General features: G+C 41.6%; 1 protein-coding gene across 2 annotated transcripts; it reads right to left on the reverse strand.

The window, feature by feature from the left end:
* Positions 1-3261: 3261 nt before the first annotated feature.
* tapbpl (TAP binding protein like) lies at positions 3262-13539 on the reverse strand. 2 transcript variants are annotated; one of them, XM_060922023.1, is made up of 9 exons: positions 13287-13539; positions 12099-12299; positions 11701-11979; positions 10466-10654; positions 10093-10260; positions 9835-9938; positions 8736-8973; positions 4464-4537; positions 3262-3577 (listed from the first exon to the last, which is right to left on the reverse strand). In XM_060922023.1, the coding sequence occupies exons 1-8, from the start codon at positions 13330-13332 to the stop codon at positions 4464-4466; spliced, it is 1299 nt and encodes a 432-aa protein (XP_060778006.1). In that variant the 5' UTR covers positions 13333-13539; the 3' UTR covers positions 3262-3577. The 2 variants fall into 2 exon arrangements, with proteins under 2 accessions (XP_060778006.1, XP_060778005.1); XM_060922022.1 differs by having other exon boundaries at positions 10093-10263.
* Between the last annotated feature and the right edge of the window lie 1354 nt (positions 13540-14893).

Consider the following 14893-nt stretch of genomic DNA (forward strand, 5'->3'; position numbering starts at 1 on the left):
CATCTCGGACTCTGGAAGCATTGTATCTCAATCAATCTCGAAAAATATCAGCAAAAAAAAAAACTAGCTTGCAACGGACTTTAGCTAGATCTATGATGAACTTTCAATGTATGACACAAAAATAATACTTCTTTCACCAGATCATTAGCCTTTGAGCAGAATTGTTTTTAACTTACCAGGAAGTGTTATCGAGCCGACCGCTTTCAGTTTCATGAGGGCTGAATGAACTCTCACTCTCAGAATCATCTGACCCGTCAGAGTAAAGACAAGATCCATGTTCATGTGAATTTCCAGCTATCGGTTCGAATTGATAGGGTCTAACTTCACATCTCTGTGAAACATCGGGAATATCACTGTTGATGGTGTCCATTTCGGTAACCTGTTTACATTAGATTCCCAAGCGCTGGCTCCTTGGAAAGTTTTTGTGACGTCACGGGTCACGTGACCACCTAGCTCATTAACGAATCCTTGTTTTATGCTGATGTATAGAAAAACTTGAATAATGTGATGATTTTCACATTTTTGACGCCCTGCAGTGATTTAGATGGCATTTCTTATGTCCTTTATACATAATTATGCCCAGGTAAAAATCCATGTCCCATATCCTTTAATTTGAAGGTGAAATTAGAGTCAGGTGTTTTCAATCAATGGGATGACAATCAGGTGTGAGTGGGCACCCTGTTTTATTTAAAGAACAGGGATCTATCAAAGTCTGATCTTCACAACACATGTTTGTGGAAGTGTATCATGGCACGAACAAAGGAGATTTCTGAGGACCTCAGAAAAAACATTGTTGATGCTCATCAGGCTAGAAAAGGTTACAAAACCATCTCTAAAGAGTTTGGCCTCCACCAATCCACAGTCAGACAGATTGTGTACAAATGGAGGAAATTCAAGACCATTGTTACCCTCCCCAGGAGTGGTCGACCAACAAAGATCACTCCAAGAGCAAGGCATGTGATAGTCAGCGAGGTCACAAAGGACCCCAGGGTAACTTCTTAGCAACTGAAGGCCTCTCTCACATTGGCTAATGTTAATGTTCATGAGTCCACCATCAGGAGAACACTGAACAACAATGGTGTGCATGGCAGGGTTGCAAGGAAAAAGCCACAGCTCTCCAAAAAGAACATTGCTGCTTGTCTGCAAGGCAAGGCAAGTTTATTTATATTGCGCATTTCATACACAGTGGCAGTTCAATGTGCTTTACAGAGGTAAAGGCAAAACAGTAAACAATAGAAAATAAAATTACATAAAATAAAGGGGGAAGAAGAGAGAAAAAATAAGAATTAAACAATAGTACAAATAAAATGAAGTAAAAGTTCAGTAAAAAGCAGCAGAATAAAATAGAATAAAAATTAAGTAAAGTTTAACACATGCAAAGACTGTAAAAGTTAAGTAAAGTTTAAAACATGTAAAGATGATATTTATCAGTTAGCAGAAAGCATCTGAAAACAGCTTGGTCTTTAATCTAGATTTGAAGCTGCCAACAGCAGGAGCATTTTTAATGTCCTCTGGGAGTTGGTTCCATAGCTGTACTGCATAGTAGCTAAAAGCTGCTTCACCACACTTTGTTTTAACAACAGGTTTTACCAGTAAATTTTGCTACTGTGATCTGGTAGATCTGATTGGGTTAGGCCGCTGCAACATATCAGAGAGGTAATTGGGCCCTGTGCCATTTAGAGATTTGTACACCAGCAGCAATGCTTTAAAGTCAATTCTGTAGCTTACTGGAAGCCAGTGATGGGACCTTAGAATTGGAGTAATGTGCTCTGTTCTTTTTGTTCGCGTGAGAACCCTAGCCGCTGCATTTTGAATCACCTGAAGTCGTTTGATGGTCTTTTTTGGCAGGCCTGTGAAAAGGCCATTGCAGTAGTCAACCCTACTAGAGATGAAGGCATGTATAAGTTTTTCCAGATCGTTTTTTGACATAAGTCCTCTTAGTTTGGAAATGTTTTTTAGGTGATAAAATGCCGATTTAGTGATTGCTTTCATGTGACTGTCAAAGTTTAGCTTGCTGTCAATGAAAACACCAAGATTTTTAACCATATCTTTTGTTTTAATCCCCTTTGTGTCAAGAATAGTGGTAATCTTGAGTCTTTCATCTTTTTTCCCAAATAGAATTACTTCTGTTTTATCTGTGTTCAGCTGAAGAAAATTTTGTGACATCCAGTTGTTGATTTGGTCGATACACTGGTAGAGTTTGCTAAAGATCACGTGGATAAACCAGAAGGCTATTGGAAAAATGTTTTGTGGACGCATGAGACCAAAATAGAACTTTTTGGTTTAAATGAGAAGCATTGTGTTTGGAGAAAGGAAAACACTGCATTCCAGCATAAGAACTTCATCCCATCTTTGAAACATGGTGGTGGTAGTATCATGGTTTGGGCCTGTTTTGCTGCATCTGGGCCAGGACGGCTTGCCATCATTGATGGAACAATGAATTCTGAATTATACCAGCGAATTCTAAAGGAAAATGTCAGGACATCTGTCCATGAACTGAATCTCAAGAGAAGGTGGGTCATGCAGCAAGACAACGACCCTAAGCAAACAAGTCATTATACCAAAGAATGGTTAAAGACGAATAAAGTTAATGTTTTGGAATGGCCAAGTCAAAGTCCTGACCTTAATCCAATCGAAATGTTGTGGAAGGACCTGAAGCGAGCAGTTCATGTGAGGAAACCCACCAACATCCCAGAGCTGAAGCTGTTCTGTACGGAGGAATGGGCTAAAATTCCTCCAAGCCAGTGTGCAGGACTAATCAACAATTACCGGAAACGTTAGGTGCAGTTATTGCTGCACAAGGGGGTCACACCAGATACTGAAAGCAAAGGTTCACATACTTTTGCCACTCACAGATATGCAATATTGGATCATTTTCCTCATTAAATAAATGACCAAGTATAATATTTTTGTCTCATTTGTTGAACTGGGTTCTCTTTATCTACTTTTAGGACTTGTGTGAAAATCTGATGTTGTTTTGGTCCTATTTATGCAGAAATATAGACAATTCTAAAGGGTTCACAAACATACAAGCACCACTGTAGGTGTTTTCATGTACAGTATATACAGGGTGTACCCTGCCTTTCGCCCGTAGTCAGCTGGGATAGGCTCCAGCTTGCCTGCGACCCTGTAGAACAGGATAAAGCGGTTAGAGATAATGAGATGAGATGAATATTAGTTTTTCCTCAAAATAAGCCTGGTTTGTCATTAATGTTGTTACTTTTTGGAAAATGACATGGTGATTGACAAGAAAAGAGTCCATGAGGGTCCAACTTTTGATCTTTAATGTATATATTTACAGTGTTCACATTTTAACTTAAATCAGTTTTACATGTACACCCATACATACTCATTACAAAAGTAAATAGCTCATTTGCAATTTTACATCAGTAGCCATTTTACAGTCCATTGGAAACACACATACACACACTGGAGGAAACTAGAGGAAACCCACACAAAAACAAGAGGAAGTGCAAATGCACAGAGTGTAACCTCAGCTCTGGATGAACCCTCAGGTCCTGGAGTTCTGAGGCTCTACCTGCTGAGCCACCATGACGTCCATTAAGCTCTTCAGTACCTATTATAAATGTATGAAGACATTATTGTTTTATTTATCCATCCATCTATTATTGATACCACTTATCCATCAGGGTTGTGAGTGAGCTGGAGCCAATCCCAGCTGACATTGGGTGAGAGACGGGGTACACCCTGGACAGGTCACCAATCTGTCACAGGGCTAATGCAGAGACAAACACCCGTTCACACTCACGGGCAATTTAGAGTAGCCAGTTGACGTAATCTGCATGTTTTGGGATTGTGGGAGGAAACCCACAGTGGCACAGGGAGAACAAGCAAACTCCACACAGAAAGGCCCCAGTTGACTGCCAGAACCCAGAACCTTCTTGCTGAGAGGTGACAGTGCTAACCACTGCACCATCATGCTGCACTTTATTCTTTTATATTGATATTAAACATAGGGAATGTTCCCTCAGGTCACCCCTTGATTAATAAACGTTGTACATACGAAACATTATTTATACATTTCATAATCAGCATGCCATATGGTGGGGTGGCATGGTGGTGTAGTAGTTAGCATTGCCACCTCACAGCAAGAAGGTCCTGGGTTCGAGCCCAGCGGCCGACAAGGGCCTTTCTATGTAGAGTTTGCATGTTCTCCCTGTGTGTGTTTCCTCCAGGTGCTCTGGTTTCCCCCAAAGACATACAGGTGAGGCTAATTGGTGGTTCTAAATCGAACATAGGTATGAATGTGAATGGTTGGTTGTCTCTGCGTTAGCCCTATGATGACCTGGCAACTTGTCCAGGGTGTACCCCGCCTCTCGCCCATAGTCAGCTGGGATAGGCTCCAGCTTGCCTGCGACCCTGTACAGGATAAGCGGCTACAGATGGATGGATGGATGGATGGATGTCATATGGTAGTCTATAATAGAAAGTAGGATACATACCTATCTTGATGCTTGATATAAAAACATTATTGACAAAACCAGTGTCACCAGAATCATCCAATAATATTCCCCTGCTGCATTCATCAAGAGAAAAAAAAAACGGACTTTAGCGATCAGCGTAGTGAGAACTTCACTGATCTACACACAATCTTAAAATGTAATCAATACTGTATGTAGCACAATTAACAGTTATTCCATGAAATCAAGTCGTATATGAGCTGATGGCTGAGGAGGAGTGTCGCGCTGAGTCGGCTATAAGCCATGTATGACAAGATTGAGTGGAATAACTGTTTTATTATATCCGCATTCACTGGATTTAGAGAAACAGAGAATTGTTATTTTTATTTTTTGTAAATTTGATAAATAAATTCTTTATACAAAACGTCAGACAAAATCATTTCCGCTTAGAATGTAAACAAACTGCCAAAATGACAGTAGCAATTTGTGAAAAATGTGATAATTCTTGAAAAAAAAGATACGTTCTTACTTTTATATATATATATATATATATATATATATATATATATATATATATATATATATATATCAGTGGCGGCTGGCTTTTGTAAAAGTGAGGGAGGAAGGAATGCTTGGTTGAAGGTCACGGGCCCCAATGCGACCGCACCTGCTGGACCGGCTATAGTTACACGCACAGGTTGAGTTGATAATAGTTTTTCCTGAATAATTCATTAACATCCTTTCCACGGTGTCAAACAACTGGCAACAGTCAACAAGTAAAAGAACAACAATAACATTATTTCACAACTATTTACATGGGATATAGCCGTGTTTAAGACAAACATTGATGTTAAGGAATGATTCAGGCCAACTGATTGAGGCTCCCTATTTATATATCAAGTCAATTCTCCGTGCTGTCTGATTTGCAAATCTATCTGTGACCTGATCGTACCACGCTGGATCTTTTTGGAGTGTCTTGAGAATCTTTTTTTCAATTGAAATAATGGCCAGATGTTTTAATCTCTCCTGCCCCATTGCGTTGCGTGTGTACGTTTTAATTCTCTTGAGGCACGAAAAACTCCTTTCAACCCCTGCAGAGGTTGCGCCAATTGTTCCAATCAGGGACATGAGCCTGTACAACTGTGGCATCGCCCCATCAAGACCGCTGGACTTCATGAAGCCAAGGGCATCGCAAAGTTTTCTTGATGAATTTATTTCTGCATTGTGATAAAAATGCTGCAGTTCGATTCTCAGCTTTTCTTGATCAAAAAGGTGGCCATATGTCTCCATCAAATTTGACAGTAGCTGCGTAGGAAATGATATTTTGAACGAGTCGAATTTCGCCGCATCCAAAAGCTCCATGAAGCGCAAGCGGTCGAGGTGTTGAAAGCGCTGAGTTATTTGAGTGCGCAAGTTGTCGTGGATGGAATCATAAAGTGCTCTGTAGGACTGACGGGGATTAAGCAGCCTTCTTTTGACCCTGTGAGACAAGTCAGGGTCTTCTGTTAGAGAGGCAGCCCTGGCGTAGATTTTGTCAAAGGCGCTCTGTACTTTTAGCTCATCCAATATTTGCAGGAGATTCTCTATTCGCCGTTTGCAAAAGGCGACATCCATGGATTTGTGCTGCAAGATGTCAAACACCACGTCAGTGTGCGAAAACAACTGCTCAAAAGTGAAGAGTAAAAACGCAAATTCAAACTCTTGCATTTTCGACCTCAAACCATCAGCTAAACGTATTGTCTCATCATCCATCATTGGGCGCTCAGTAATGTTCTCGAAAATCTGAAGTAGTTCGTCATAATTTGAAGCAACCGTGTTCACGACCCTAGAGGAAAAGTTCCAGCGAGTGGGAGCGCTCCGGGGAATGCGGGCGCAACTGAACTCCTCGAGTAAAGAAACCCTCTTGCTGGACTTGGAGAAAAAAGACGTGAAGCCACCCAAGTGAGCAAAGAAGTATTTTGCTTGGGGAATGGTCTTAACACCCTGACTTAAAACTAGGTTTAAGCGATGTGCATAGCAGTGGACAAACGTTGCACAGGGAGCCAATTCTCTCACTTTAGCCTGAAGGCCATTCAAGTCCGAGGCCATGACCGCGGCACCATCGTAAGTCTGAGCGACAAGTTTATCCTTGAAATTGAAACCTGACAACTCAGTCTGCACGAAATCGAACAAGGATTGTGCACTGCGACCACTGGACACATCAAAAAATCCTAGAAAGCGTTCCTGAATTGTACCTTGATTATCGACATAGCGCAAGATGACAGACAGTTGTGAATGACAGCTTATGTCTGTGGTCTCGTCGATTTGCCACGAGAAGAAGGGTGCCGTGTTAAGTTGCTTTTGGATTTCTGAATTAATTGAACCAGCTATAGCGGATATTAGATCATTCTGGATTGTTTTTGACATGCCTGTGAAGACAGTCGAACTTTCCAGATGCTCTGCCAGAACACGATCATAGCGAGCAATAACCTCCGCTAGCTCCCTGTAATTGCCCTTATTGTCCGAATTCCCCCCTTCTTCATGTCCCCTCAGTGACAACTCTTGCATGCCTAGGTAGGCTGTTGCATCTATCAGACGTTTTAATACCTCTCTATTGCGACTCACTTTAGCATTGTGCTGCTGGATTTGCAGCCGCACACCCTCGTCTACCACCCTATCTATTGGCATGGTGCCTAGTAAGGACAGTCGGATAGCAGCACCAACGTGGTCTTGACACTTCTCATGGCGTTTGGTTGCCCTATCTAGATTTTTTAAATCATTGAAACCATGAACACTCCACGCTTGTGATTTGGCATTGTTCATTAGCAAACAGGGCCAGCAATATAATCGATGGGTGGTAACGCTACCAGTGAGCCATGTGTACCTAGCAAACCATGTAGCATTCACTGTACTGCCTTTGCCATTGGGTTTTGTGATTTCGATTTTAGGGGTTGGTCTACCTGCTGCTTTGATGGCTAATTTTTCACTGTAGCTCAGCCCATGGAAGGGTTTTGCAAGCAAAACATTCACCACGTCCTCTGTTTCCATTACTTTATTCGTAGAATATCTATAACATAGTCAATCCACTTCCACCTCGCCGTTCTCACTCTGACTGCCGAAGTGCCCGAGTCACCGGATCTAGAAGTTAAGTTTGATAAGATAACCCCTCCCCCCAGGCAGCTAAGGCCTCTACTTATTGGTTCATTGCGCAACTAGGGCTGCAGCCTATTGGTTGATATTTTGTAGCACTTGTCAGATCTCTTAGCTAGTCCCACCCTCTTAGAGGAGGATTTTCCTCCTCTCTCTCATTGAAGTCTATGTTAACCACGAGCCGCCAGTGCCGGAGACTGTTTGAATCGGAGTGAATGGGAGCCGAAGGGAGGAAGATCCTCCGTGCAGTAATTTCTAATAGCGAGCGATAGGGGGTGCTAATGTAATTTCACCCAGAGAAACGAATATAATGTACATGTCGTATTTGGCAGTAAAATAGTAATATTCAAGGACAGCAATTCATTAAATTGGTCAAGACAATTTCAACTTTTTATTCTTAGAATTTTTAAGGAGGATCTTCCTCCCTCTCCTCACTGGAGAAGCCACCTGTGATATATATATATATATATATTGGTTTTTATTTCGTCCTCAATTGGTTCAGCAACACGGTCCACCATTTTGTTTTTCTCTACTTACGGTATATGAGCTGATATCCTCGTAGTAGAGTAGCCAATCAGAATGTGTGATTGCTCATATCCAGTGAATGTGGATAGAATAACAGCAATTGTCACTACAATAATTAGACATTATATTTATATATGCTTTGAATTGTGTTTAGGTCTGTCTCTGTCACACTTTTAGTACGTAAATTTGTCTTTAATATTCTCTATCTCCGTACATGCAGAAGGATCTTAGAATGTAGATGTAAATTAGAAAGTAATAACTTATGTCTTATTTAATTTCACAGACATCTGTTGTACAGTTACTATATTACTATGAAGCCTCACACAGTCTAAGTCTCTAGAATACAGTTAGTCCCTACATTCTGACAAATAATCGTACGGAACTGTACCTTTCACTGTTACTGTGTATGCTAATGTTTTATACCTTAAAATATTTATCTTTCACCAGGTAATTTGCGTATAGTGTAAAAAAAGATGAAAGGGACTATAACTATCTTTTAGAATAAAGCTTTGGTACACTACATGCACTTTTTAGGTAAAAGCTACATACTACATATATAAAAGACGTTAAGAATACCATCCCACCAACAAGGAATGGTACATGTCATACCTTTTTTACAGGGAGTTTTTTAACATGAAAAGCAAAGCACCCCCTACTCACCCAGTTGATCTGGCTCAGGTGTGACTACTGTCAGGGTAATGTCACTGGGAGTTTGCAGAGCAACGTGAGAGACCCTGCAGGTGAACACAGTGCCAGGAGGGTGTTCAGATGGGCGGACGATAAGGAAGGATGAGAGAGAGAACGTCCCATCACTGTGCTGCCGATGGCTGGAAAGAGAGACTCCCTCTGTCAGGGAGAGGCTCTCAGTCTCTGAAGAGAGCTGAGAAAACCACTCCACCTGCATAGGGACAAAACAGAGCCAGCCAATTCCTGAATGTCAATAAGTTCTCTGAATGAGATGGTTTACCATGTTAAAAAAATATGTATATCAAGTATTTGTTGATCATTTCAACAAATTCTCATTAAAGTATGGTTTTGGCACTATTTGGTACTGTCTTATTGCCTGGCAAGATATGCCATTCGGACATATTGCAAAACCTTAAGAAGACGACGAACAAGCCTTTATTTGTCACATGTACACTTAAGCACAGTGAAATTTAACCCACAGTCTGCATTTAACCCATTTGAAGCAGTGAACACACACATGCACACACACATACCCAGAGCAGTGGGCAGCTATGCTACAGCACCCGGGGAGCAGTTGGGGGTTAGGGGCCTACTCAAGGGCACTTCAGCTATGATACAGAGGGAGGGGAAAGTGTTCATTCACTCAACTCCCCTCACATTTTTCCTGCTGGTCCCGGGAATTGAACCGGCAACCCTTTGGGCTCAAGGTTGCTTTTCTAAGCTTAACTTTGAAGCACTAGTTAAAAACAAAAAACAAAACAAAAAAACCCCATCCTGGTGGTCCAGAACAAAAGGAAGTAGAATTGAAGGCTACTTATGTAACTGTGATTCTGTGACTGACTGAAGGACTGCCAGGGCCACTTGGATCGCTCGGGTTCACACGAATGTCCAGAAAATGAGCATGACATAGTGGGGGCCTTTTGTAGGTTGTACTTAGCACAGCTTAGCACTCGACACACTCTTATTTTTCAAATTAAGGGTTAGTTATACTCCATGTAATGATGGGTCATACAGTATTAAATGAGCCAATACCTGAATCATTAGTGTGTGTTGACTGCATGTAAATACACACCGTTACATCTAGAGGGTAGTAACGCTGACAGTGACAAGTCAGTCTCTGTGGTGACTCATCTTGAAATTTTATTTTGTTTTCTGAGAAAAAAACTTTGGGAGGTTCTAAAAGAGACACAAATACGTGACATCAGGTCAACGCATAATAACCACAGTAATGGAATTTGAAATGAATGACTATCACATAAGTTGTCTCAAATGCAAAGATATTTGTACATGTTTGACATTTGACATGTCCACACACTGGCAAGACACTCACGTAATATGTTTAGCTGAACAATTTGCTGGGTCTGAAAGGGTCCAGAGGTAATGGTGCAGATGTATGTGCCCTCATCTGTGACCTTTAACTTATCCATGGTCAGTGATGCATTTCCATCACTAATTAGCAGAGTTGAGTTTGCACTCGCTCCATCTCGATTCACTTCTACTGCTGGCCAGAAAACAAATAAAATATTAAGAAAAAATTGTTCAGTCATTGTTGTGCATACTAACTGTGAAAAATACTGTACATTTCAACAGATATGAGCAAAATCTGAAAGAGTTTTAATGAATATAATACAACTATTCAATATTATGAACAGATTATTCACTATATGTATTCATTGGATATGCAGGCACAAATGTTTACTCACCAAATGTTCCTGCGTCAGTCTCTTTCATATTCAGAATGGTCTTCCCATGTCCTTTATACTGCCAGCGCCACTCAAGACCCACATTCTGCTCTGTAGGGGTGTCCCTTTGCCTATAACCACAATTTAATACAGTGTCTTCTCCTATAGGGACTGCAATGGAAGGTGAGCGAGAGAACACCACAAACACAGCTGCAAAAGGGAAAAACAGAATAAACAGGGAGTAAAAGAGAAGTTATGGAGAAGTGAGGGATAATATGATGAATAATAACAAATGGCATATCTGTGAAAGATGAGAAGATGCCAGTCTTTTCTGTGTAATTATCTATACCAGCGTTTCTCAACCTTTTTTCAGTCACAGCACCCTTCTGAAGTATGCAAGGGTATTCTCAAGGCACCCCCATATAAAATATATGCAGTCACGCTGACCATACACTGACCCCAGCAGTGACGTTGTGACATGGGAAAGGGGGCCGTGAGACAAAATTTGATGATGCATGAGGCGGCGATGATCTGCATCAGTATAACTATCGTTTTTTGGAATTTTAATTCATTTTATTTATTTCAATGCTAGAATATATAATTTTTTGACGGCATCCCTAACAAAGCCAGACGGCACCCCAGGGTGCCGCGGCACCCCGGTTGAGAAAGGCTGATCTATATTGATAGTTAACCTATTCCATTACTGACACGAAGAACACATTGACCATTTAACGCATATTTTGAGACACTACTCCCAAATCTCTATCTGCAAGTAGCTGAACTACATTCTGTAATTTGTAGCATCATGTGCATCATATAGAGCAGTGGTTCTCAAAGTGAGGTCTGATGACCTCTGGGGTCCATGATTCCTTTTATGGATCCAATAATTTTAATACTTTGCATGAAATAAATCTATGCTGTGGGGATATGTGGAATTTATTTTACAGTTTAAGGGGTCACTGGCTGCAAAACATTTGAGATCCACCAATATAGAGTACATGCACTTGAATACTTGTCTATTGTTAATGAATCACTTAGATAGTTTTACACTGTTGTTGTGATGCAGCTTATAGACTGATTTGTGTTAGAACATGACTGCTGGTTTGCTCCCAAGGTACAGTATATACTACATGAACAAATGAAAACACGCATGCTTTCATCCATCAAGGAATTTCACCATAGTGGTGTGACTCAATTGATGAATAACTATGTGTCCATATAGTTCTTGGGATAATAACATTTGAACACAATAATACCATCTGTGATCAGAGTTCCCCACTGGCTGAGAGGAAGCTGAAGTTTGCTCTGCATTAGTGATGCAGTACTTGATTCTGCATTCTCATCGGCCATCGTCTGTAGCACCAGAGTGAAGCTGACCCCGCCACCTTCAAGCTGGACTGAGGCGATGAAATAAGTAGGTACAGAATCCGGTTTTGATCCTCGAGGGATGTAATGACTCAATTCACAAACGACTTCCTGTTCATTACAGTCAGCATGGAGAAGAAACTCTGCATCAGGAATCTCCACTGATGAAGCTAAGCCAAGCAAGAAAGTGGCAAAATGAAAAGAAGGCAAACGTATCAATGGTGGTAAAGCAAATTACAAAATAGAGGACTGTTAGCACAGGTATATGGACAATACTATTTTAATTTACCTGTGACCTCAAAAATAAGGTCATCAGCGTTAGGGGTGTCAGGAGGGACATAGGGGGTGATGGTTTCTGGTGAGAGGTCAGAGTTCATAGGAAGGTCCCTTAGGACCATAGTGGCAGGGGAACGTTTGAAAAGCGCTCCAGTCATTCCTCCCCCCTCCTCAATGAAGGAGCAGGACAACACCACATCTGCAACCTGTACACCTGGGAGAGAGAGAGAGAGAGAGAGAAAGACAGACAGACCGGAAGACAGACAGACCGAGAGAGCACGAGAAAGACAGACAGACCAAGAGAGACAGATGGAAAGACAGACAGACCGAGAGAGAGACAGACAGATGGAAAGACAGACAGACAGAAAGACAGACAGAGAGACAGAGAGAGAGACAGAGAGAGAGAGAGACAGACAGAAAGACACAGACAGACAGAGGGAGAGACAGACAGACAGACAGACCGAGAGACAGACAGACAGACAAGACCGAGAGAGAGAGAGACAGACAGACAGACCGAGAGACAGACAGACCAAGAGACAGACAGAAAGACAGACCGAGAGAGAGAGAGAGAGAGAGAGAGAGACAGATGGAAAGACAGACAGACCGAGAAAGAGAGACAGACAGATGGAAAGACAGACCGAGAGAGAGAGAGACAGGCAGACCAAGAGAGAGATAGACAGACAGAAAGACACAGACAGACAGACAGAGAGACAGACAGACAGACAGACAGACCGAGAGAGAGAGACAGACAGACCAAGAGACAGACAAACCAAGAGACAGACAGAAAGAGAGACAGACAGACAGAGAGAGAGAGAGACAGACAGAAAGACACAGACAGACAGACAGACAGAAGGAGAGACAGACAGACAGAAAGACAGACAGACCGAGAGAGAGAGAGAGACAGACCGAGAGACAGACAGACCAAGAGACAGACAGAAAGACAGACCGAGAGAGAGAGACCAAGAGAGAGACAGACAGACAGACCGAGAGAGAGACCGAGAGAGACAGACAGACAGAGAGAGAGAGAGAGACAGACAGACAGACAGACAGACCGAGAGAGACAGACAGAAAGAGAGATTATTGCCATTATTCTCGTGAAATGAAAACAAACGAAACATACATATATTTCATATCGTTGTGATTACAGAATTTTTGATGGAACTCGTCACTTGAGCAGCAATAAATCAGCTGTAAAACTCACCGTGTGCCAGCGCGTACAGAAAAGCGAAAATGAAGATTTTGATCATGACGGATGGCTGATTTCTGCAAACACACAAAACACCTTTAACTCTAACAGCGGCACCGTTACACTGTTTAACCGGAAGAAATATTAAAAGCGATGAGCCTGGGTTTTATTAAACGTCTGTCAATTTTAATGTTTGTTGTATTTTGGGACATCCCATAATTCAATGCTGTTTCACTTTTCGTTTTAAAACCAAACTTCCGCCTTCAGATGCGCAGTGCCCGCCCCCCCGGCGCAGGCGGGCTGCGTGCTGTGCTGGCTCTGTGCGCTGAGCTCCAGCAGTCTCAAAGTGAAAGTGAAAGCATTAGCCACAGAGCTTATACTTTTTTTTTCTTGTTTATTTATTGTTTAACGTGCTTAAAAGGACAAAATGGGAAAGTGTATTTGAGTCGAACCGTCTTAAAAATGCTTATTACACGGTTTTGTTGAATACTCGATTCTGTATTCATTTGTGATGTAAAATATACAACCCCGATTCCAAAAAAGTTGGGACAAAGTACAAATTGTAAATAAAAACGGAATGCAATAATTTAAATCTCAAAAACTGATATTGTATTCACAATAGAACACAGACAACATATCAAATATCAAAAGTGAGACATTTTGAAATTTCATGCCAAATATTGGCTCATTTGAAATTTCATGACAGCAACACATCTCAGAAAAGTTGGGACGGGGCAATAAGAGGCTGGAAAAGTTAAAGATACAAAAAAGGAACAGCTGGAGGACCAAATTGCAACTCATTAGGTCAATTGGCAATAGGTCATTAACATGACTGGGTATAAAAAGTGTGTCTTGGAGTGGCAGCGGCTCTCAGGAGTAAAGATGGGAAGAGGATCACCAATCTCCCTAATTCTGCGCCGACAAATAGTGGAGCAATATCAGAAAGGAGTTTGACAGTGTAAAATTGCAAAGAGTTTGAACATATCATCATCTACAGTGCATAATATCATCAAAAGATTCAGAGAATCTGGAAGAATCTCTGTGCGTAAGGGTCAAGGCCGGAAAACCATACTGGGTGCCCGTGATCTTCAGGCCCTTAGACGGCACTGCATCACATACAGGCATGCTTCTGTATTGGAAATCACAAAATGGGCTCAGGAATATTTCCAGAGAACATTATCTGTGAACACAATTCACCGTGCCATCCGCCGTTGCCAGCTAAAACTCAGTTCAAAGAAGAAGCCGTATCTAAACATGATCCAGAAGCACAGACGTCTTCTCTGGGCCAAGGCTCATTTAAAATGGACTGTGGCAAAGTGGAAAACTGTTTTGTGGTCAGACAAATCAAAATTTGAAGTTCTTTATGGAAATCAGGGACGCCGTGTCATTCGGACTAAAGAGGAGAAGGATGACCCAAGTTGTTATCAGCGCTCAGTTCAGAAGCCTGCATCTCTGATGGTATGGGGTTGCATTAGTGCGTGTGGCATGCACAGCTTACACATCTGGAAAGACACCATCAATGCTGAAAGGTATATCCAGGTTCTAGAGCAACATATGCTCCCATCCAGACGATGTCTCTTTCAGGGAAGACCTTGCATTTTCCAACATGACAATGCCAAACC

Source organism: Neoarius graeffei, chromosome 5 (genome assembly GCF_027579695.1).
Source record: "Neoarius graeffei isolate fNeoGra1 chromosome 5, fNeoGra1.pri, whole genome shotgun sequence".
Taxonomy (NCBI): domain Eukaryota; kingdom Metazoa; phylum Chordata; class Actinopteri; order Siluriformes; family Ariidae; genus Neoarius; species Neoarius graeffei.